The sequence below is a fragment of the Sinohyriopsis cumingii genome, chromosome 4 (genome assembly GCF_028554795.1).
Source record: "Sinohyriopsis cumingii isolate HCF-2022 chromosome 4, ASM2855479v2, whole genome shotgun sequence".
NCBI lineage: Eukaryota > Metazoa > Mollusca > Bivalvia > Unionida > Unionidae > Sinohyriopsis > Sinohyriopsis cumingii.
The window spans coordinates 107656849-107682073 of record NC_142964.1 but is presented as its reverse complement, the minus strand read 5'-3'; the positions used below and the strand labels follow the sequence as shown (position 1 = coordinate 107682073).

The following is a 25225-nucleotide window of genomic DNA, read 5'->3' as shown; positions in this document are numbered from 1 at the left end:
GATGATATATAGCCATGTGTACATGCTATCTTATTGATGTATTGATGATGTACCATGATCTGTACATACTATCTTATTGATGCATTGATGATGTACCATGATCTGTACATACTATCTTATTGATGCATTGATGATGTGCCACACTCTGTACATACTATCTTAATGATACACTGACGATGTGCCACACTCTGTACATACTATCTTAATGATGCATTGATGATGTACCACCATCTGTACATGCTATCTTATTGATGCATTGATGATGTGCCACCATCTGTACATAAAATCTTATTGATGCATTGATGATGTACCACCATCTGTACATACTATCTTATTGATGCGTTGATGATGTACCACCATCTGTACATACTATCTTATTGATGCATTGATGATGTACCATGATCTGTACATACTATCTTATTGATGCATTGATGATGTGCCACACTCTGTACATACTATCTTAATGATACACTGATGATGTGCCACACTCTGTACATACTATCTTAATGATGCATTGATGATGTACCACCATCTGTACATGCTATCTTATTGATGCATTGATGATGTACCACCATCTGTACATACTATCTTAAAGATGCATTGATGATGTACCACCATCTGTACATACTATCTTATTGATGCGTTGATGATGTACCACCATCTGTACGTACTATCTTATTGATGCATTGATGATGTACCATGATCTGTACATACTATCTTATTGATGCATTGATGATGTGCCACACTCTGTACATACTATCTTATGATACATTGATGATGTGCCACACTCTGTACATACTATTTTAATGATGCATTGATGATGTACCACCATCTGTACATGCTATCTTATTGATGTATTGATGATGTACCACCATCTGTACATACTATCTTAAAGATGCATTGATGATGTACCACCATCTGTACATACTATCTTATTGATGCATTGATGATGTACCACCATCTGTACATACTATCTTATTGATGCATTGATGATGTACCACCATCTGTACATGCTATCTTATTGATGCATTGATGATGTACCACCATCTGTACATACTATCTTAATGATGCATTGATGATGTACCACCATCTGTACATACTATCTTATTGATGCATTGATGATGTGCCACACTCTGTACATACTATCTTAATGATGCATTGATGATGTACCACCATCTGTACATACTATCTTAATGATGCATTGATGATGTACCACCATCTGTACATGCTATCTTATTGATGTATCAATGATGTACCACCATCTGTACATACTATCTTAATGATGCAATGACGATGTACCACCATATGTACATGCTATCTGATTGATCTATTGATGATGTAGCACCATCTGTACATGCTACTTATTGATGCATTGATGATGTACCATGATCTGTACATACTATCTTATTGATACATTGATGATGTGCCACACTCTGTACATGCTATCTGATTGATCCATTGATGATGTAGCACCATCTGTACATACTATCTTATTGATGCATTGATGATGTACCACTATCTGTACATACTATCTTATTGATGCATTGATGATATACCACCATCTGTACATACTATCTTACTGATGCATTGATGATGTACCATGATCTGTACATACTATCTTATTGATGCATTGATGATGTGCCACCATCTGTACATACTATCTTATTGATGCGTTGATGATGTACCACCATCTGTACATACTATCTTATTGATGCATTGATGATGTGCCACCATCTGTACATTCTATCTTAATGATGCATTGATGATGTACCACCATCTGTACATACTATCTTACTGATGCATTGATGATGTGCCACACTCTGTACATGCTATCTGATTGATCCATTGATGATGTAGCACCATCTGTACATACTATCTTATTGATGCATTGATGATGAACCATGATCTGTACATACTATCTTACTGATGCATTGATGATGTGCCACACTCTGTGCATACTATCTTATTGATGCATTGATGATGAACCATGATCTGTACAAACTATCTTATTGATGCATTGATGATGTGCCACACTGTACATACTATCTTATTGATGCATCGATGATGTACCACCTTCTGTACATGCTATCTGATTGATGGATTGATGATGTACCACCATCTATACATGCTTTCTGATTGATCCATTGATGATGTACCACCATCTATACATACTATCTTATTGATGCATCGATGATGTACCACCATCTGTACATGCTGTCTGATTGATGCATTGATGATGTACCACCATCTATACATGCTTTCTGATTGATCCATTGATGACGTAGCACCATCTGTACATACTATCTTAATGATGCATTGATGATATGCATCTGTACATAATATTTTCTTGATACATTGATAATATACTGCCATCTGTACATATTATCAGGGCTCAACACAGGAAGCAAAATCTCTTACCGATATCCGTATAGGAAAGGCAAGCCAAATTTCAACTCTTCCTTCTTGCACAACATTGATGATTATTTTGTATGAGACTATCAGTATGACAAAGATTGCAACGTTTTATCATCAATACAATTAGGCACCATAAACCTTGGATCGTCACTACTGTTTACACAATAAAACTTTGATCATCACTACTGTTAACCACCATGTTTTCACCATAAACCTTTTATTGTTACTACTGTTAATAAGCATGTTTTGACCATAAACTTTTTATCATCACTACTGTTAAACACCATGTTTTTGCCATTAATAACACCATCAGCATCTTGGTAGCAAATTGTTGTCTTCAATATTTAGTTCATATCACAAACTGACAATTTGGGGTTGAACATTTACTAATTGTTACACCTAATTTTTAACCTTATGTTATATGTTTATTGCCATGGTGACAGGTCAGACCAGGTGAAGGAGATGTACACACAGAAGGAGGAAGTCAGTTACATGGTGAATAAGCTGGGGATCCAGGAAGAAACCTACCAAAAGATGGCTAGTGGCAAGGTCCCTGATCCCCCTGAGGTATCTCCTGAACCCTTAATTATCAAGGATCCACAAGTACAGACTATTCAGGTAGGCTGTATGTTCAGGTATGCTATATGATCAGGTAGGCTATATGTTCAAGTAGGCTATATGATCAGGTAGGCTATATGTTCAAGTAGTCTATATGTTCAAGTAGGCTATATGATCAGGTAGGCTATATGTTCAAGTAGGCTATATGTTCAAGTAGGCTATATGATCAGGTAGGCTATATGTTCAAGTAGGCTATATGATCAGGTAGGCTATATGTTCAAGTAGTCTATATGTTCAAGTAGGCTATATGATCAGGTAGGCTATATGTTCAAGTAGGCTATATGTTCAAGTAGGCTATATGTTCAAGTAGGCTATATGATCAGGTAGGCTATATGTTCAAGTAGGCTATATGTTCAAGTAGGCTATATGTTCAAGTAGGCTATATGATCAGGTAGGCTATATGATCAGGTAGGCTATATGTTCAAGTAGGCTATATGTTCAAGTAGGCTATATGATCAGGTAGGCTATATGTTCAAGTAGGCTATATGTTCAAGTAGGCTATATGATCAGGTAGGCTATATGATCAGGTAGGCTATATGTTCAAGTAGGTTATATGATCAGGTAGGCTATATGTCCAGGTAGGCTATATCTCATGCAGAATGCATTCATTGTGGACATGTGTATGTCCATCCATCCATTTGTCTTTCCAGTTTATGTATTCAATCTTGCCCTGAAGTCACCCATTTCTGAATGAAAGATTCCATAAACTAACTTCATACATTCTATGTAACTCAGCATGTTAATCCAACTTGGCAAAATATGTGGAATGAAAACTCCACAAACTTCAAAACATCAGACACACTATTGGAGATTGGCATGTCTTGTATAGAACAGATCACATAAATAAGGTGGTATTGTCCCAATTCACATATTGGACACACATACCTGACTCATGCACACCTCCTGAAGGGTGAACCTCGATGAGTGCATGCCATGCCAGTGTCCACTGATAGTAGGAACAATTCTTGTTGACTTCCACCAAGTGAGGCAGAAGTATTTTAATGCAAACTTGATATGGTATGATGATGTGGCACACAAGAAAATCTTTTTTTAGGGTTGCAGTTTATATTAAAAAAATTGCCCTTCTATTTAGGGATTTTGCATATGCCACCATTATTTTTTATGTTGAATGCATTTTTTTTTTAAAAATGTAACATATTTTCATTGTATATTTTATTTTGTACGTCAAGTTTACGTTTATTTGGAAGAGTTTATCTTCAAAAAGATTTTGTGCAATTTTTCATTTTAATTTTTTTTAATTTTATCTATAGTTGGCATCAAATAGCAACTATTATGTTAAGGAGTCAAAAATGCTATTACATAGATATGTACATACATAGGTTTCACATCGTGTCTTTAGTTAAGACCTAGCACCTTTTCTAAATATTCTTTCCATTTGAATATTAATAAATGGGTGCCAGTCTTAGCAGGAATGGTAACCTTCTGTTATTGATGGTTGTGATACTGTGTGTATGTAAAACCTTTCTCCTGACAAATTTAGATGCTAAATGTTGTAGAATCTGTTTAACTCATGTTCTCTGTCTCTACTGCTTGGTTACATTACCTATCTCTGCAGTCACTTTGATGGATCACTTGGCAAAATGTTGCAGGCAAGAACTATGATATGATAGCCATGTTTCACATCAATACCATGCTGCAAATCTCTGTTCAGGCATATACTTATGCTTTTTGTTTTTGATTACCTTGCAGTAACAGTAATGAGCTAGTTGTTCTGTTTCTTATAAACAAGAGAAATAAATAAAGATTGAATATTTGTGTCAATTTTATTTCAGGTTAAATAGTGGTTATTGTATTGAAACTGACCTAAAATGTTTAAATCCCATTTCAGTAACTTGACTTGTTTGCTGTGACATAATCATGCATGTTGACTTTTACATCATCAGACACCATGACACTAGTGGTATGGCCTGCCATGGTCCATTTCAGTAACTTGACTTGGTTGACTTGTTGGCTGTGACATACTCATGCATGTTGACTGTTACATCATCAGACACCATGACACCAGTGGTATGGCCTGCCATGGTCCATTTCAGCACCTTGACTTGTTTGCTGTGATATAATCATGCATTTTGACTGTTACATCATCAGACACCATGACACCAGTGGTATAGTGTATTATTTGGCTTTATCAGGTCCCAGTTACACTTAATAATTCCAAAATTTCTTAAACAAATTGAAATTTTTGAATACTTAATGTTTGGTTGGTCATAATGTTTTTTCCCATAACATTCAACAGACATGGATTCAAGTGCTGTCATAAAGCATTTAACTTTCCTTGAAGGAGTGTCTTTTTTTCTGCACAAAGCATGAAGATTTATTAAAATCTGTGGACTTCCTCAACTTTTAAAGAAAAAATGTTTCCATTTGTTGAATTTTAAAACTAAAATGTGATTTTGCATCCTTTCTACTATCTCTACCTAAGGATAATATTAACTCATTTGGCACCAGAGATTTTTGTCATTTTCGCATGAAATGGTGGTAGGAAACACATTTTGGAGGTGAATTCTGAATACGTCCAAATCCATCTGGTTCCAAGAGTTTTTGTTTAGCCTGGAGCCTAGTTGTGCAAGAAATGTTGTTTTTCACTGGCTTTTTGGCTCGTGCATGTGCAGAAGGGTAAAAGTTGGAGTTCTTGTTTTTCTTTCTTGGTTATTGGACCCATCATTTTCATCTCCTGGCCACTTCTTACTCCCAATCCCACTCCCAATTCCCAACTTATCCTACTTTTTGCAAAGGTTCATCTGTCTGTGTGCAGTTCAGACCAATCTGCCTTATATCACAGGCCAAAAAGTCTAAAATCCAGACACAAAATCTAATTATGACAACAGGCAAATTTTTGGTGTAAAAGAATTGGGTCTCAAAAACTAGGTTTGTAATGTGCATAGAAAGTCCAGATTATTTGGTATCATTGTAGAGCTACATCTGTCTGCTTTTCTTTAATACCACCCACTTTGGTGTATCTTAAATGACCTTGATGGTACAGAGATCGGAAGCGGGGTACAGACTCATCATGCCTACAGGTGGGATCAGCGCTGAATAAGTTAATATTGTCTGAAGTATCATAAACACGGTATGATGAAATCTCGATTTGCGGAGATATTTTAAGAATTTTTCAGGAACTATGGCTTCAGTTTCTAAAACATTAACTTTCGAACAGTATTTGCTTTGCTTTCGTTGGTTTTAATGGCACCTTCAGCACATTATTGGTCATATCATGTACTGCTAGCTACTATTTTGGTTTGATTTATTAAACCTACTGTACCTTATAAGACACTCATTCTGTACCATTTATTGTAACCAACAAGTTAATGTAAAACTAATTGTTACAGGTGAAAGTGCCAGATCCTGCTATAGTTGCCAAGTTGGAGCAAGCACAAGATGACATGTCCAAGTTGAAATCTGAAAGCGCCCATCTCAAGGAGGAAATATCAGGGCTTAAGAGTGAGATCAGTGGCAAGAATTCAGAGATCATGACGTTTAGAGCCAGGATGCCTGAAACAGAAGGAAGCAAACTGGAAATTTCAACCCCCGTCAAGGCAGCCCTTTTTGCAGGGGCTGTCACCTCTTCAGCAGGATCTAATGAGGTAAACATGGCAGTCTTTAAATGCACTTTCGGGATACCACTTTGTTAACTGTATGAAGCTTCTCTAAATGGAAGCCACCAATTTGATGTAAAGCAACCTCTTCTTACATCAGATCAGAACCATTTACCTTTACCTTTGTGATCCTTCCACTCATGAGGCTTCTTTTTATCAAAGAAGGGGTTTGCTTATAAAAGGGACAAACACTGTGTCAGTTCTGAGTTCATTTGTTGCCACTGTTGAGCAAAAAGAAGTAAATAATTCATTAGGACTTAAACATGACCTAGATAAATTCATATGAATCACCACACAAGTTATATGGAGAAAGAAATGAGAGTACCAGAAAAGCTGAGTGGTCTAGTGAGTCACAATGTTAGAATCATAAAGACATGAGAGTACCAGAAAAGGTAGCTGTCTAGAGAGTTAAAATGTTAGTGTCATAAAGACATGAGAGTACCAGAAAAGGCAGTTGTCTAGAGAGTCAAAACTTTAGTGTCATAAACACATGAGAGTACTAAATAAGGTAGCTGGCTAGCGAGTCAAAATGTTACTATCATAAAGAAATGAGAGTACCAAATAAGATATCTGTCTAGAGAGTCAAAATTTTACTATTATAAAAACATGATAGTGCCAAATAAGGTAGCTGTCTAGAGAGTCAAAATGTTAGTACCATAAAGACATGAGAGTACCAAATAGGGTAACTGACTGTCTAGAGAGTCAAAATGTTAGTACCATAAAGACATGAGAGTACCAAATAAGGTAACTGTCTAGAGAGTCAAAATTCTACTATTATAAAGACATGAGAGTACCAAATAAGGTAAGCTGTCAGGAGATTTGAAATGTTAGTATCATAAAGACATGAAAGAACCAAAAAGGTGAGCTGTCTAGAGGACTGAAATATTAGTATTATAAATAATATGTGTAAGTTATTGAGAAGAATCAGTCTGAACCCTAATTGGATATGTCATACATAAGTTTCTGCTTTGTAACCCCAAATCATACATTCTCATTTTAGTAGTAAATGGCGTTAGAGTAAATGGAGTAAAAGATGATCTCATGCTAATATATTTCTTGGGATGAAGGAAGATAAACTGGTATTTTCTTAACAGAATTATAAACCACTTCTCCATTGCTCTCTCTCCCTCTCCCTTCTCCCCTCCCTCCCTCTCTTTGTCTCTCTCTCTCTCTCTCTCTCTCTCTCTCTCTCAAATGTTATGTTTTAAAGTGAATTGATAATGAATTTGTAATAATTCTGACCAGAATGTCTGTCATTCAGCATCAGATAGTCTTCAGAGTGTTTGTGTTTTCAAACAAATTTAAGTATTTGAAAGACAGTAGCTCACAGTCAGTTTTTCACTGGATTTTTAAAAAGAATTTTTTGACAAATTTGGGAATAAATTGCATCATAACATGCTGATTTGGTTTACCATCAGGAATTGGAAGCTCTGAAGAAAGAGAATCGCTCAATGAAAAAGGACATGAAGAAAATGCTGAAGCAATATGAGAGGATGAAGGAGAACCAGGAACTTGCAGGCATAGGTATCAGACCTTGTTTTAAATTAATCATTCACAGTTTCTCCTGCATTTTTCATTTCTTTTTTCTAATCAACAAGAAATTATGAGACATATCTAAGACAGTATCACCTGGGGCCTTCCATGATCAGTCTGACATCAGCTGTGGGTCAAAAGTTGTGAAGTGGATATACCCCACATCTCTTTAAAAAGATAAACTTGATTTGTTATATCAGTCAGACATGTTATAATAATCAATACCACCTATTCTTGCCTATACTCAAAGACAGCATGCAAAACAATTTTTAGTTCTACCAGCCTGTTGTCTGTCATCCAGCTATCCATTAGTATGAATTTGTTACTGTTATCCCTTCTAAAGTATGGCATGCCATGGAAATTGACCCACACATTCATCCCAAGGCCAAGTTTGTCCTAAATGAAAAGGTTGCTGCTCAGACATCCAATATGTCCATTAAAATGGCCATCTTGAAAATCTTGTTATTACTACAGATGGTTATATTGACACGGGATTTTCACTTAAACCTTATTATTAGGGATGGACAAACACCTGGCCCAGCAACATGGACACAACTGGATTTTGCACTTCCTGGGAATACCCAGACCATTGGGTTTTAAGATAAAAATTAAATCCCAGAACCTGGCTAAATTTCCCTACACATCCGTCCATACTTATTATGATATATAGTTGGTTCTAAATGAATCCAATCTTATGTCAGTATAGCCAGCATGGTAGCCATCTTGAAAATTTTGTTATCACTGCTTCTTCTGGGTAGATGGTCATATCAAAATTGGGTCATAAAGAATCTGCGCAAGATGCTCATATGAAATGGAATGAAAAGTCATGTTGATATGGGGTTTTCATCAGAAGAATTTCTTATGGTATCTAGTTGGTCCTAATGAAAATGATGCCAGTCTGACATCCTATATGACCACCATGATTGCCATCTTGAAAATCTTATTTTCACTCCTCCTAATACGTAGGTCATACTGATATGTGGTTTTCACCAGAAGATATCTTATGAGGAAAGAAGTAGTCTTGTTTTGTATTCATGGATATTCTTTTTGGCTGATAGAGCAGGAGTCCCCTGTCAGAGTACTCTTGTTAAGCATGATTGACTAAAAAATTTGAAAGTATCATACCATTTAAAACTCTCCCAATCATGTAAATATGGTTACATTTCCTCCAGTTAGCTGAGCTGGCAGAGTTGACATATCTCCACTAACGAGAAATGTGTTTTGATGTGAAGTAACTGAATTATTTAAGAGTGGTTTACATTTCTGTTGCACATTTATCAACATGTCTTGAACTGTTATAAATTGAACCCTGACCTCATAGTATATATTTAAATGTGCTTGTGAATTTTAATAAGAGAAAAATGTGAATTTTTGATAATTTAACTTTTCTTTTGGTCACAATATTTGCACTTTTTGCTATTTTACAATAAATTCTGGATTAACATAATATGTTTGATTATAGAAACAGGGTGAAGTCGGTTTAATTATGTTTGTGTTTTATTATTGTCCAGCTGTTAAAAGATAATTGATTTGTACATCTGCAGAAATTAAAACTTCTTGTTTCAGCCCCAGATGAACATGTAGCAGAGCTACAAGAGCAGATAACAGTCCTTGACAGCAAAGTCACAGATCTGGATTCCGAGTGTGAGGCCCTAAAAGAGGAAAAACTACAACTCTTGGAACAAAGCAAGGTGTGAAGTAAAAATATTATAGGAAATAGTTTATAATTGATTGAATAGCAAAATGCATGCTTACTGGTTTAACACAGTGTTTGGAATCAATTGAAATTTAAAAATTGATGAATGGTCCATGCTTGTTATTAGTTTTCTTGCTTGTATCCAGATAAATCATTTGGTTTACTGGCACATGTTTGTTGTATGCCACATGTTGGTGCTTTGGTTGTACTAAACAATGGAAGAATATATTAACTTGTAACTGTTATTAAAATATTTTACTTTTCCCCTTGTTTAGTCCCTGGAGTTGAACAGTTTATTAAAACAAAACATTAATTATCTTTATTCCTTTATGGAAAATCATAATTGAAATCTTTTTTCCAACCAGTCATGGATTATTTTAATTCTTTATCACACCTGTAACAAAAGATCATAATTTGTGGCAATATAAATTATTGTAAATTGTTTGAAATTTCTTTTTCCATTGTGATGTCATGATGTTTCTTGTCACAAAGAGACAATTAAATATCACTGTTGGCAACCTCAGTTTCAACTTCAAAAAGTAATTATCTGGGTTTTGAGGTTGAAGCAATAAAATGGATGTTTGTAACAATATAATCATCTTCATGTACTGAAACCCATACATATTTTTTTATGTCCCTGTTTTCCACAGTCAGAGATTGGTAGTGAATAAAAGTGATAAAGATTTATATTCGAATTTGGTTTAGAGTTGCTGTTTAAATATTTTGACTTTTTTGTATTATTTCATGTCATTTTTCCCCCATTGATGCAAGCTTTGGGCAAGGATCTGCTTGCTGTTTTATCACCCATATCTCCTCATGACAAGGTTTAATGATTTCTCATGAATATACACAAACCTGCTTTAATCAATCATTGCAAGCAGGAGTCTTGGAACTTTTCTTGGAAAGTTTACCCAACATGACCTTTCACTCAGATTGTGTGAGTCAGCCATATTTTCTCTTCCAACCACAGTCAACATCCATTGATATACGAGTTTATTTCAAAGGCTCATTGATTACGTATTTTTTGTTTATGCACATTCATGAGAAATGAAGAAATTATTGCAGGCAAGCATGGGTGAAAAGAAAGCATAATGGACTTTCTTTCATTGCTTGCAACAGTGCTTTCTTCCATACAACAACATAATAATAATAATAATAACATTAACAACAACAGCAACAACAACAATAATAATAATAATAATAATAAGAATAATATTAATGTCTTTAATTTAAGATGGTAAGCCAGTTAGTTAAATACAACTAATCTACCTTGAGGCACTCTAAACTAAACAAATACATGTTTTCTCTTACTCTGTTGAAAATAAATATTTACAAGAAAACACATCTACAAATACATACTAAAATAGATTATTAAAGGAGGACAATATAAATGCATGTATAAATTTTTACTTCAGTTCTCTGACAAGGAAGATCATATATATATCATCATGTATTCAAGTTTATATCATTATTATACTTTGACATAAAACATTATTAGGTACAAAGACAGAGAGAGGTTTATACACATTTTATACTTTTTAAAACATGACACAAAATAAGCAGATCAAAAATGGTAGGAGTAGTGACAGAATAAATTCCAGAACTCAGTCTGAAACTTATTTTGTTTTTATCGTTTATGAATATGTAGGTTTGAAATACTGCACATGCATTTTTTAAAGGATTTAGCTGAATCAGCGGATCGCATGTGAGCAGGAAAAGAGTTCTATATTTTAACCCCTGAATACTGCAGACTTCGTTTTTGATTTACTTAATGCAAAGCTTCCAATTCTGCATGTTTTTAAAATTCGAACTTAGATTACAAGATTACAGGTATAAAACATTTTGTTGAATATTTTAGTCATATACTCTGGAACATCTCCTTTGATACATTTAAAAAACCATAATTGCTTCATAAAATCCATTCTGTCATGTACTCGTAACCATTTTAGTTCTGTGAACATGTCGAATAAAAATGCATCACAGGAGCATGTAGAATTAACCAAGCTCTTGTTTTTGAAGCCTATGAATTTTGTCAAAGTAGTACAATTTTCCCATTTCGTTAAATAGTTGTCAATTACTGGAAGTATATAAACAATGTAGTAAGAATTCAGGATTCCTTTGGCAGGTACTTCCTAATTCTACTAAGCAATGATAATTTAGGTGTGAGGAACCTTCAAACACTGTATAAATGGTTTCCTCATATAAAATTTATGTCAGTGATTACTCGAGAGATTTTTATCCTTCAAATTTTCAATTGCAGCATTATTAATGTGCAACGATATATATTTCTGTACAAACTTTGCAACTTTTTAGATTTTCCCATAAGCATGCATTTTATCTTAGATTTATTTATCACCATCTTATTTTGTTTTGACCACTCATAAGCAAACTTAGTGTCTGAACTTACTTTTGTTCCGGGTTATGTACACTGCTATTTGGTGAAGAGATTGTTGCATCATTTGCAAACATGTCAGTATTTCTATGTTACTACAGAGTGGAAAATCATTGATAAATACAAAAAAGACAAGAGGACTGATTATGAAGTCTTGAGGAACACTGTGCCTTGTATAACATGGGATAGAGTGGACATTTCCCATACAGACTTGTTACTTTCTATCACATAAATATAATTGAATAATTTTTTTGTATGGTCATGAAGTGTGTCACTATGTAGCTTACTTAAGGGAATATCATGAGAAACCAGATCAAAGGCTTAAAGTTGACAAATATTATAATTCCAGTTGCCATTATTCATCTCTTACACACGCGGCTGCACACATGCAAATGCATAGATACAGATTACATTTATATCCATTTCTCTGGAACTTTTCTCACACTTAGGTCTTAAATTAGTAGGTTTTATCAACTATTTGTATTTTGATTTCCAGGGTGCAGTTTTGCTGCTGACCCAGTTAGAAGAGAAATCCAATCAACTGACAGAAGCTGAAAATAAAGTGTCTGACCTTGAGAAGGTAGAAACAACAAATTGATTAAATATTGATATTGTTTCTGCCTTTTTATGTCAAGGGCATCACTGTGAATGAGGTATATGTTGTTACCCATGTCAATCTGTCCCATCCCATGCAATTCCAACATGTCCCATTCCATCCCATGCTATCCCATCTGATCCCAACCCAACTTTTCCTGTCAATTTGAAATATTAATTATAACTCAGTAACTTGTGAAGAACTTTATTGATTGAACCATGTTTGTTATGAGATCTAACATTAGGTGGACTGTTTGTAAAACATGCATCCCCACAATTCCCCATTTTGATGTAACACTCAAGTTTTAGCCATTTAGGTAGATTCATGTGGGTATAGACTGACCCTGGGGCAAATGTCCATTAGGCATGTGCACTTGTCTTTTCATTTCCAACAAGTGTGTACATGGTTTTTGGGATTTTTATAGTTCTGAAGCTACATTCCGGTAGCTATGTCCCATGGATTCAATATTGACTCGAGAGCCAAAATCAGTTGCATATAAATTTGTCTTTATTGTTTATTATGTGTAAAATTACATGATTATAAGGCAGGGACCTTAATAATTTCAAAGTTATGACCCAGGGTCTGGGTCCCTAGGGGTACAGATAGACTTCAAGTCAACTACATATATAAATATGTTTTTCCAGTCAGACTAAATAGTAGTGAAGACTATTACACTGATCTAGGTCATGCTACCTCTTGCCAAAAATGACATCAATCAAATCGTCTTAATATTCATATTTCAAAACGATACGGTAATATCAAATGAACAGGAAATCTATTTTATACTTTGTAAATGAAAGGAAATGAAATTTTCATTTGCAGTTAAAAATGTTTTATTTGTCTGAAAACCATGAACAGGATCATTTAGTATACTTTCTTGGGATCAACAATGATGATTAGAAATACAGGGACATGTACAATGGTTTTTCCCTTAATAAAATATAGTTCATGAAATGATCATGACAAAAACACATTTCAAGGTTAATAATATAGTTTAAAACAAAAATGTATTTATCAAACTGTTGCATTCTACAAATGGGATACACACTATTCCGTTGACTTAATCTTTTTGTGGCACCAGCAAAGTCACATTTGATATACTAGATCTGTTAAACAGAATTCAATATTTATTAAATAATTTTCCTGGTTTTTCACCTGACAAAAAATCCAGCATATTATAAGAAATAATACAATTTTAAACTTTCTATTTTGGAAAACAGCAGAATATTTTTTAGAAAAGTAAAGTTATTTTTACAAATGTCAGGGTTTAATGTAACAAAAGTTCAAACTTTTACAGGTTTTACAACTGTGATATCTATTATTATTTTGGTCTCTTGTAACTTGAGGCTGTATGGGTTGTACAGTACTGCATTATTTGCAATCATTATGTTTCTAGGAACTAGCTAAGCTGAAGGAGGAGAATCGTGAGATGCATAAGGACATCAAGAAGATGTACAAGACACATGAGAAGATGAAGAAAAAGCTGGACAGTATGTCTGCCAGTGAGAAAGCTCTGCATCTGCTTGAAGTTGTGGCACAGCTGGTAGGTAGAGCATTTTATTTTTGTCTATTGCATGCACGAGATAGCTACATTCTTACATATTAACCCTTTACCTCATGCATCTTTGGAGGCCTCTACTCCATTCGCATGGAAGCGCCTTTTGACGCCTCTACTCCATTCACATGGAAGCGCCTTTTGATGCCTCTACACGCCAACTGTAAACATCAGCCATTTTAAGCTGGTTTTTGTAGCACCACCTTCGGGGAAAACCCACCTATTAGATACTACATTCACTTCTGCGAATGACAATTACATCAGATCACGTGGTCACTGTTTATGCACTGGTCGATATCTGCTATTTAAAGTAACTGGGTTGTAATCTCCACTCTCCAAAATGGCGGTAGCGGATTTCATTCAGTACTTAACAAAGTTTTCACAATTAGAATCATAACTATGAAAGATTCAGTAACTTAGGTAAAGGCTCTGATATTGATGTAGGCAGCAATTAGTTTTTATAAATTATCAAATTTAGATGACTTAGTGATGTTGACGCAGACGAAAACATGTAAATTTCGAGTATGGGAAATGGCAGCTACAGTTAGTCACGCTTTCTCACGGACATGACAGTGAATGAGTTCTCTCAAGATTTTAAAGCACATAAAAAATTCTTCAGTGAAAAATAATTACACAGCTATAAAAATCGGACTTTACTCTTAATTTTTTCCAAATATAATAGATGTGTACCAAAAATGTAAAATAGTTAAAATTGCTGTTAAATGTAGCATACACTACATTGCTTAACAGTTCACAGGCAGGCCTATGCGTATGCGGTCGGCTAGGTAACAGGTGTTCTATTCATAGCGCGCTGCACTCTGTCACTATGCTCTATGAGGTAAAGGGTTAATCAAACCAGTTCCAGCTGAGTTGGCCCTTACAGCTTTTTAATGTTGGATGTGTTGCAACTCTATGGTCTTAAACTTAGTAACAGAAAGACCGAAAATCAACAAGTTTTGTAACATTCAACAAATAATTTATTTCCCTAGAATACAAAGTGAAAATTTTAAAAGAACTTACAGTATTGTGAATTAAATCTAAAATAATCCTAAAATTTCTGTCACAAGTCAATTATGAAGTTCCAATTGAATTCCAGTGGTTATTCCAGATAAATTCAGATATTGAATGTATTAATGTGCCTGTAGTATTGAACATGCTAATGTCCCCATGACTTGGAATGTGGTGATGTGCTTTCATTCATTTGATGTATCACAATAGTATAATCCACAATGTTTTTGACTGAATTTACTATAATTCCAAATTAATGTATTAGTTTAAGAATATTGTTCAATGCTTTGTATTTCCAGTGAATAATAATTTGAATAAATAAATCCACCCAAACACAACAATAAGACAGAATCTGCTTTGGATGTTAAAAAACGAATGAATAATCCTATTGTAAATAAGATTATATACCCCTCTACTTAACCTAGTTCACAATTACCATTTTCTGGAAATACTTTGTCAACTTAATGGGAAATTCTGGAAGATTCTAAGGTCAGGAGATTCGGCTTTGTCAGAGTAGTTCAATTATAGTTATCTCTCCATTTCTTGAAAATTGTATTTACAGTTCATATCTTGCAGGGGATATTCTGTAATCACAAATCGCTCAAAAATTGCACTGAAAAATTAACCCAATGTGTGAAAATTACACATATTTTCAAGTCCAACCATTGTTTCTTAAGTAAATACGTCCTATTTTTAAAAATTCCCCCCTTTGTTTCAGATGGAGGCTGGAATTTCCCCCTTTAATTTTCATTTCTGTATTAGATCATAGATGGTCCAAGCATCCACAAGTCCCCTTCATTATGTCACTAGGCGCAAACCCAGTCGGACATTTATAAATATTTGTCAGTTATCAAAACTTTGGAAAAAATTCTACTTTTAACAAATTTTGTTAATTGTTTCTTGTTTTGATTATTGACTAATTAGGAATAATGATCAGGAACAGTGTCATATGTTCAGATACTCATTAGAAAAGAAGGAAAGAATTTAGCAATTTAATCCATTTTCCAGGTCCACGAGATTCACAGCCAGGTCCCTGATGCAGCAGAAAGTGTAAACACAAGACTAAAGGCTGCAGATACAGATTTGGCCAGCATTAAGCAAGACCTGGAACAAACCCAAAAGGCCTATGATGCTTGGGAAGATAAATATCAAACAAATAATGGAAATGCTCCTAAAAAGTCAGACAGGTACAAGGAATATCTGTATATATACATAGACTCATCTAATAATTGTCACCACTAATTAACAAGTAATATCCACATTTACAGACATGTTAAGTAATTGTTACATCATACTAATGAGCAATGTCCACATTTATGTGAAACTACTGGCAAGCTTTCCTACATACTCAACTTTGGCCAAGCCATAGACTCAAACCCACGTGGATAGAGGTGAGATATCAGTGATCTGTAATGGTAAACATCTTAGAACACCCCCATGGCTCCTATTATGTTGTGATATCTGTATGTCAGTTTGCCAGTTAAAAATTTCATTCCCACACAATAACTGGTGTTATACACAATAGATAGTTACCAGACTTTGTGGATGGCTTATACTCAGGGATAATGAAGAATCCAATTAGTTCCAAGGTCAAAATGTCATGGTCACTGACTGAAGAAGAAATATTGTTTCTCCACAAGAAGAAGTGGTTCTGCGCAATATCATAAGTTTTCCATGATTTATAGTTAACAAACTTTGTGAATGGCTTGTGCTTGTGAAATGGAAGAAGCCTATCAGTTTTTGGTTCAGAGGTCAGTATCACTGTGAATGAAAGAATACATATAATTTCTGCACAATAACATTAGTTTTCCACCACATACCTTGATCAAACTTTTTAAATGGGCTGCACTTGGGGTAAGGAAGGAGTCTAATGACTTGGGGGCATTAAGTTCAAAGGCCCAGGTCACAATGAACAAAAGAAAATAAATGGTTTTCTCACAGTAACATTAATTTCACACCACAGACACAAACCAAACTCTTGAATGATGTACACTAGGGAAAGTTCTGAAGCCTATCACTTTTAGGATGAAGGGGTCAAAGGTTAAGATCACTATGCATGAAAGAAGAAAAGTGGTGTTTGCAATAAAAAATTTCAGTTATCTAAATAGAGGACTATTAAACACAGGCAGAATTATATATGCCATTCATATTAATCTTGGTAAATAAATTATCCATCATCTATCATGGCTGTCACCATTGTGTCTCAAATAAAGTACAGTGACAATGTACTAATTTCTCTTTGCTGCCTTTAAAATTTGTATTTAACTTCTTATTTTCCTAATTGATTATTACATACCAATCTTTGAAGTGAGTAATTTCACTTTATTTGTCTTCATTGTTTCACTGCATATGATCTACTGAGCTGTATGCATAGAGGTAAATAAACAGATGTGAAACAATAGCATTACATGAGATAAAATGTCTAAGCCAATTTGCTCATTATTGAAGTCATGTCTAGGATATAGAGACTGAACCTTTTATCCCATGAAGAAGGTCAACAGAAACACGTATAAATATTTCAGTCCTCATCCTTCATAAAATAGTCATCATTCAGTCATGCTGAATGTTTAACTTTGTTTATGTTGTTGACCATATTGCTATATTGGTACTATTCTATACTGGCTGTCACTTCAGGGATGCAGAAGCTGAGCAGTTGTACCAGGCTAAGGAGGCCATTAAAAAGCTATACAAGGAGAAGATGCTGAGAGTGTCAGCTCTTGAGCTTATGAAGGCAGGAAATGTACAGAAAGTGGTTGAGTCCAGATCAGCTGTTAAAGGTATTTGCTCTCTTTTTACAGCATCAGAGGCATTACACCAATATGATAAGATAAATCTTACATTTTGAGATCAGATGATTTTAAATGAGAGGTATAATAAATAATACATTGCTGCTTGCAGAAATTGGCATGCTTTATTATTCACAGAGTTTGGGATTCTGTTTCATAAATAATCACAGATTGCCTTACTGAATGTTGTTACATGATGTTGCTTAACATTGTTTTATACTCGTATGCAATTTGTGTGGTATTTGTGTCTAGAAAAGTAAATTTTATCATTCAGTGATAAATAGTATTTTTATACCTGTACCAAATTTAAAATCTATGTTATGTTTGACAGCAATTTATGTCTCATCAATAAATAAACTTTTAAATGCTTAAGATGATGACTCCCTTTAAGCTACATTCTTATTCACTCATTTTAAAGACACCTTTAGAGGAGTTTAATAAGAAACCTAAATTTCTAGCAAATTATAATACAAAATCAATAAGATTATATGCCATATGCCATTTGCCTCTTCCAAGACCACCAGCGGGTAACAACAAGTTGTGCCTGTGGTCATCCATTCAAGAATAATAAACACATTTTACTGAAATGTCCACTTTGTACTAGATAAAGGCATGCACTGTTCACTTCACTTATGTCTGACATAAAGACAAAAAAATTAGTCTTCCATTAACCCTCAAATCCTTTGCTCTATTCAGATCATCAGTTTACTGACAGTGATCATGAAATAATTAACTACAGTTTGAGATAAATGCACAAATCTGGCAGATTTAACTGAGCACATATCATACCATATAATTCCATATTAATTACCCACATCCACCACTACCCCACCACCAACACCAAAAATTATGGATAAATACACAATATATTCTGTTCCATTCTTCTTCCTTCTTGATGGATTCTTTTTACCAAAAACAATTGTCATAATTTTAACTTTCTTTCCTAGTATTAGGGTGGTGTCATAATTTTAACTTTCATTCCTAGTATTAGGGTGGTGTCATAATTTTAACTTTCATTCCTAGTATTAGGGTGGTGTCATAATTTTAACTTTCATTCCTAGTATTAGGGTGGTTTTTTTACACTTTGCTCATTTTTATTTATTACTTTTTTATGTATATTTGTTTTATTTTTTGCATCTTCACTTTGTTATTCATTAAAATCTTATAACATTTCATTGAAAACAAATATATATAATTGGTTCTTGTATCAATATTCATATTTTCATGTTGAATTGTACCAGACAATATTTTGACCTAAACTTTGTGATTGTGAGTCATGACCATACTTTGTCCAGTTTAAACTAACTAATTTAACATCATGCCATTGTCATCCAGGACTGAAATTGACCTTCACTGATCTCCATTCCATGCATTTATGGTACATAACAATCTTTCAGGTATTATGGATTATGCTATCAAATTCAAAACAGCTTGTCAAGATTTTAATTTTCAAGCCTTTTGCGACTGTTAATTCCTAAATACAGCCTAAATTATCATGTTATCTTTTTTGAGGTGCCATCTTCTGCTTAATAGCTTACAATCACTCAAGCAACACCTACCAAGAACAAAGTGGCAATCAGCAAATTGTACATGGATATTGCAGCACTGCATTGGATCTTGTATTTCTCCATGATACAACTTCTGAGGAAGAGTCATGAGTACACTGTAGTATCCAATTTTCTGACGGATTATCTATAGTTTCATTGATGAAAATGTTGACAGTAGACCAGTAACAAAAGGTGTTTCATTTGTAGATGTGTTAAAATCAAAGTTTTAGACAAATGTTATGAATGGTTCTAACTATATGCTGTTCATTCAGACTGTCTTATCCAATGTGATAGATTGCTAATTATTTACATTTTATATTGCTGTATATATATTTTGTTGAAAACCTAAGTTTGATGCACAGACCATCACTATAGTCTTTTTTCTTTACAGAGGATGTCGAAGTGAAGAACTTAGAGACACAGTTGGCCAGCCTTGACAACAAAGTGATAGACATAGAGTCAGAAAACAACTCTCTTAAAGATGAAAAAGACAGACTAAATGCCAAGATCCAGGTACAATGTCTTAAAATGGAGAAATTTTCAAAATCTTAAATTTTTTATTTAAAAAAAGGCTTTTTCATGGCTCTTCAAGCATAAGAATGGATAATTTACAATTATCAAAAAAAGATAAAGCTGTCACAGAAACTTCTTAGGTACCAGGGTTTTGGATGGCATATGTAATTGAATAGCCCTTTTTGCCCAGCTGTGGCCTTTGGTGCCTGTCCTTGACAACATTTTGACATAGCCCTGATACAATCTCACACAGTCTACATGGTACATTTATGGACATGTCAGGATGTGACTCTCTAAAAGAATGGGGAATGTGTAGCATAAACTAACTTCTCAAATAAAAAAACATCCAGTTAGAATTTGGAGTGATTGTCTTGCTGTACATTTTTTCCCTTAATAACATTATATGACAGGATCAAACCCATGAGAACTAAGGTAGACATCAGAGAATATGGCAGATCTGCTTTTTGACACAAATTGTGTACTCTTAGGTAGGTTGCCCTTACCTTGTCACATAAAAAGGGGAACTTTTATCAATCACTACTTTCTCTCCTTCAAGTACTGGGAATGATGGTAACATTTGAGCTTTTTAATGACAGGAGTTAGAAAAGACCAATGAGGAGTTGAAGATGCAGGTGGAGCTACAGACTGCTTTGAATGCTGAAACTGAGAGTTCTGCTGTAAGTACTTTAAGTTTAGTTACTGTATATACCTTATATTTTCACACACAAGCCAAATAATCAAGGAAGAAATAAAATCCTGGAAGAGGGGCAGTCAGTTTATCTGTGGGACAAGGTCTAAGCTTAGGTTTTTCATTGACTTCTAGTATATATTGGGATCAGCTTATTTCCAGCTACAAAAAAGCATACAAACCCTGATTTGCCATCACATAATGTTCCAACAGATCAAGCTCTCTTTTGTTTGTTCTACTGGTTACTCCTAACTGCGTAGGCCCAGATCTGCTGGTGCATTATGTGGTGACAGATCTGAGTCTGTTCAATTTGCAGTTGAACTTGACTTAAAAGAAGTTATAGAGTCTTTTATTGGTATCGTTGTGGATTGTTGTGCAAGATGTTAAATTTTGTATACTGTGTATTGAGACAACATATATTTTGGGATGTCATACCATACATGTTGGGACAACATATATTAATTTTTAAAGTAATTTTGTATAAACTGCATGTTATATGACTGCAGATTTTTTATAACAAGAGTTTGAGTAATAATGAATAGTTTTTGAACGTGAGAATGAGTTAAACCTTTGTCCTAAAATATGTTTCAGCAAAATAGCTCATATGTTAAATATGTGTGAATGTTTGTCTGTATGAAATAAGAGATTTATGGATGGAGGTTACTTAGATAGTGAAGGTACAAAGTGATAAATTAAAATGTTATTCCAAAGCCCAAAACCTCCTTTGTACACGGCAATAAGCAATGAACATAAGTCAAGTACTGCCTAACAAACACACATACCAGTACTATGTGTAATGAAAATCCTTTAAGATATCCAAATTCTTGATTGCCAACTCAACTTCCTTTAAAGAACACTTTCTTGGTTGACCTCTGTGAAGATTTAGGCAAAATATTTTCTTTACATGAAAGAGGCAGATCATCTTTGCTACTTCAGTATCCCACAAGCAATATTTTCTATGGCTGTGATCAATATTGTGGGTTTTTTTCTTTTATTTTTTTCCCCTAAAGTTATATCGTATTAATGAATGTGAAGTATTACTTAATGTAACAGTGTGTGATAATTTTCTTTTAAGACGTTCCAATTCATTTTGAAATTGCTGTGCATACTGGTATATCCATGCATTTAAAAAGAATCCAATGTCAGCTTCCATATATCAACTTCATTTGTATGTAAGAAAAAAATCTGTACACTAAAATGAATTCAGAGTCAGCTTCAAAGGGTCAGGTTGCTTTGTAATTTTTTGAAAATCCTTGTAGAAACTATAGGACACCTAATTCAACCAGGAATTTAAAGACCCAATGAACTTTATTCTGTAGAAATTATAGGACACTTAATTCAACCAGGAATTTAAAGACCCAATGAACTTTATTCTGTAGAAATTATAGGACACCTTCAATCCAGAGATTTAAGTACTTATCAAAATTTTACTGTTTGCAAAATGTGTTAACTTGCCCAAAATAAATGATTTCACAAAACTCTCTCTCATTTATACGTTTAAATCCAATTTTGTTTTATTTTAGCTGTGGGAAAATGTTTAGTCAGATGAACTGCTTTTTTGTTTCATATAAAAAGAAGAGTATATTAGAAAATGTGCTTGTATGAATATGCACAAAAATGAAAATCGACTGATCATGAAATAAAAACCTTAAGTACAATGCTAGTAGCTCTGTACATTTGTATATAAATTATCTTTTAAAATGAGATATGGTTACGTTACAGTGCCAATATGCAGTTTGTTCTGAATTGATAATTGAGGTCCACACTACTTTATTTGTCAATTCATAATGCAACACGCTTATATGTAAAGCATAGACCTAGATTGCCTGGAGCATCATGCTTCAGCAGAGTTCTATCATCCTTGTTTGCAACAAATTATTGAGGAAATAAGTGTATCTATCTTGACTTAATATGTACAGGCCTTATAGTCAGGAAACTGAGCACAAGCACTGAACTCAGACTCAAAACTGCAAAATTAAAAATCATACTTCTAGCCACTCAATATCATTCAAATTGGTCACATTGGATTTTGGTAGAAATACAAAAAGTAATTTTTCATGTTGGGTTTTGGTAGAAATACAAAAAATAAGTTGGCATGTTGGGTTTTAGTAGAAATACAAAAGTAATTTGGCATGTTGGGTTTTGGTAGAAATACAAAAATTAAGTTGGCATGTTTGGTTTTGGTAGAAATATAAAAACTAAGTTGGCATGTTGGGTTTTGGTAGAAATACAAAAACTAAGTTGGTGTGTTGGGTTTTGGTAGAAATACAAAAAGTAATTTTTCATGTTGGGTTTTGGTAGAAATACAAAAAATAAGTTGGCATGTTGGGTTTTGGTAGAAATACAAAAGTAATTTGGCATGTTGGGTTTTGGTAGAAATACAAAAATTAGGTTGGCATGTTTGGTTTTGGTAGAAATATAAAAACTAAGTTGGCATGTTGGGTTTTGGTAGAAATACAAAAACTAAGTTGGTGTGTTGGGTTTTGGTAGAAATACAAAAAGTAAGTTGATCCCCTAATTCATGATTCTAACCTTCCTCTAAGTGAAGATGCCAGATACAAGAATTTAACAATTGAGTGGGAGTTCAGTTTTTGTGTTCAAACAGTTTCCATTTTCCTTTTGATTGTGTGTTTTATATGCAAGCAATTAGTGCATTAAAATGTTCATTTTGATACAGGAACTGACCAAGCAAATAGGGGAGCTTGAGCAAAAACATGCAGGTCTTGAGGCAGCTCTTATGCAGGAAAAGATATCACATATCAACACCCGTGAAGAACTTGAAAATCTTTGCAAACAGATTGAGGTCATGAAACAGGAGTTTGAGAATGAGAAGAAATCCATGCAAGCAACTATACTGAGCAGCCAACAAATAACCGAAGTGGAGGTCCAGATCATTGAAGAGGTATGGGCAGAGAATATGGTATCATAAAGACCCGAATTCAATAGGAATTATGGGTATTATAAAGAAGTTGTACGTTATGTTGTTTAGGTTATTTGTAATGTTAGATGAAATTATAATTTTTTTAATATTAATTTACATCAATCATACAATAAGCTCTGGAAGAATATACCACTCAGACTTGAAGGCAGAGTTATTAGTTTAGGCAGTTTATAAGATGCAGGAATCCTGAGAAATAAATGGAGAACATTATTTGCATCACTGTATGGTAGACACATGGCCATAAAAGCTTAAACATTCCAGCAATGATAATATTCATGTAGGCTGTTGCATACTGAAATTAACCATGACTGTTCATGCTTCATATTGTCATACCCTGTCAATCAACCTTGCTGAATGGCATAACTTCTCAATCAGCCTTGCTGACTGGCATACCCTCTCAGTCAACCTCGCTGATTGGCATACCCTCTCAATCAACCTTGCTGATTTATAATAAATATTGATACCACCTATTTCCAAAACTGATTAAGAGTTCATTTAGATTTACTTCTGATATCTGCATAAACTTGAGAGTGGGAGAGTATAGTGCAAGTTTATGCTAATGTAACTTTATTGGAATTCACCGAGTGAAGAAAAATAGAAAAATATTAATATGAGATATTAAAAATTCATGGTCATCACCATAAAATTTTCGTATGTACAACCATTCCTTATCTACAATGGTGGCTGGAGGAAACTGTTTCCATGGTAAACAATAAAGAAATAACAATTTTGACTTCTGGACAGAATTACTTGTTTTGTTTGTGGGAGATGTCAAGTTGCACTGCTTTAGAGCTAAATAAATTTGAAAATGTTTTAATGTTTTCATTTTATAGTCAACAATTGCTATGGCTTTGGCCATATACAAGCTGTACCATCTGCAACAGCCTTTAAATTATTTCATCCATGGCACCCACGAAAAAGCCAAATCTTTGAATAAAATAAAATAAATAAACTGGCTATTTTACTTACCGATAATATTATTTTTATTATTACTATTGCATACAGTTTAGTTCTGTCCTTTTGTTCTTGATTGCATTCATTGTTATATTTACATCACCTTTAAAATAATGAGAGAAAGAAAGGCATCAATGGTTACCTGACACAATAGACCCTGATATATTACTTCACCTTCTCTAGCATGGTATTCACAATACAGTATTCCAGTCCAGTTGATCCATATTCTGGTGATCCACTGGGGTTCTGTTCTTGGACCCTTTCTATTCATTCTGTATATTCAGCCCCTCAAAAGTCAGAGATCATCATCCAGTGTCTCACCAGTTGTACACTGATGACACCCAAATATACAAATCTAAGCATCCAA

General features: G+C 34.1%; 1 protein-coding gene across 3 annotated transcripts in view; it reads left to right on the top strand.

Moving 5' to 3' along the window:
* Nucleotides 1–25225, top strand: part of LOC149801844 (uncharacterized) — a 115753-nt gene that overhangs the window by 36766 nt on the left and 53762 nt on the right. For all 3 annotated transcript variants that reach the window (XM_089956214.1, XM_089956215.1, XM_089956213.1), the window contains exons 15-25: nt 2859–3033; nt 6384–6638; nt 8069–8174; nt 9750–9874; nt 12768–12851; nt 14263–14409; nt 16438–16616; nt 18064–18206; nt 20154–20275; nt 20872–20952; nt 23641–23865. In XM_089956214.1, coding sequence (XP_089812340.1) covers nt 2859–3033; nt 6384–6638; nt 8069–8174; nt 9750–9874; nt 12768–12851; nt 14263–14409; nt 16438–16616; nt 18064–18206; nt 20154–20275; nt 20872–20952; nt 23641–23865 — 1642 coding nt within the window. The remainder of the gene's footprint in view (nt 1–2858; nt 3034–6383; nt 6639–8068; nt 8175–9749; nt 9875–12767; nt 12852–14262; nt 14410–16437; nt 16617–18063; nt 18207–20153; nt 20276–20871; nt 20953–23640; nt 23866–25225) is intronic.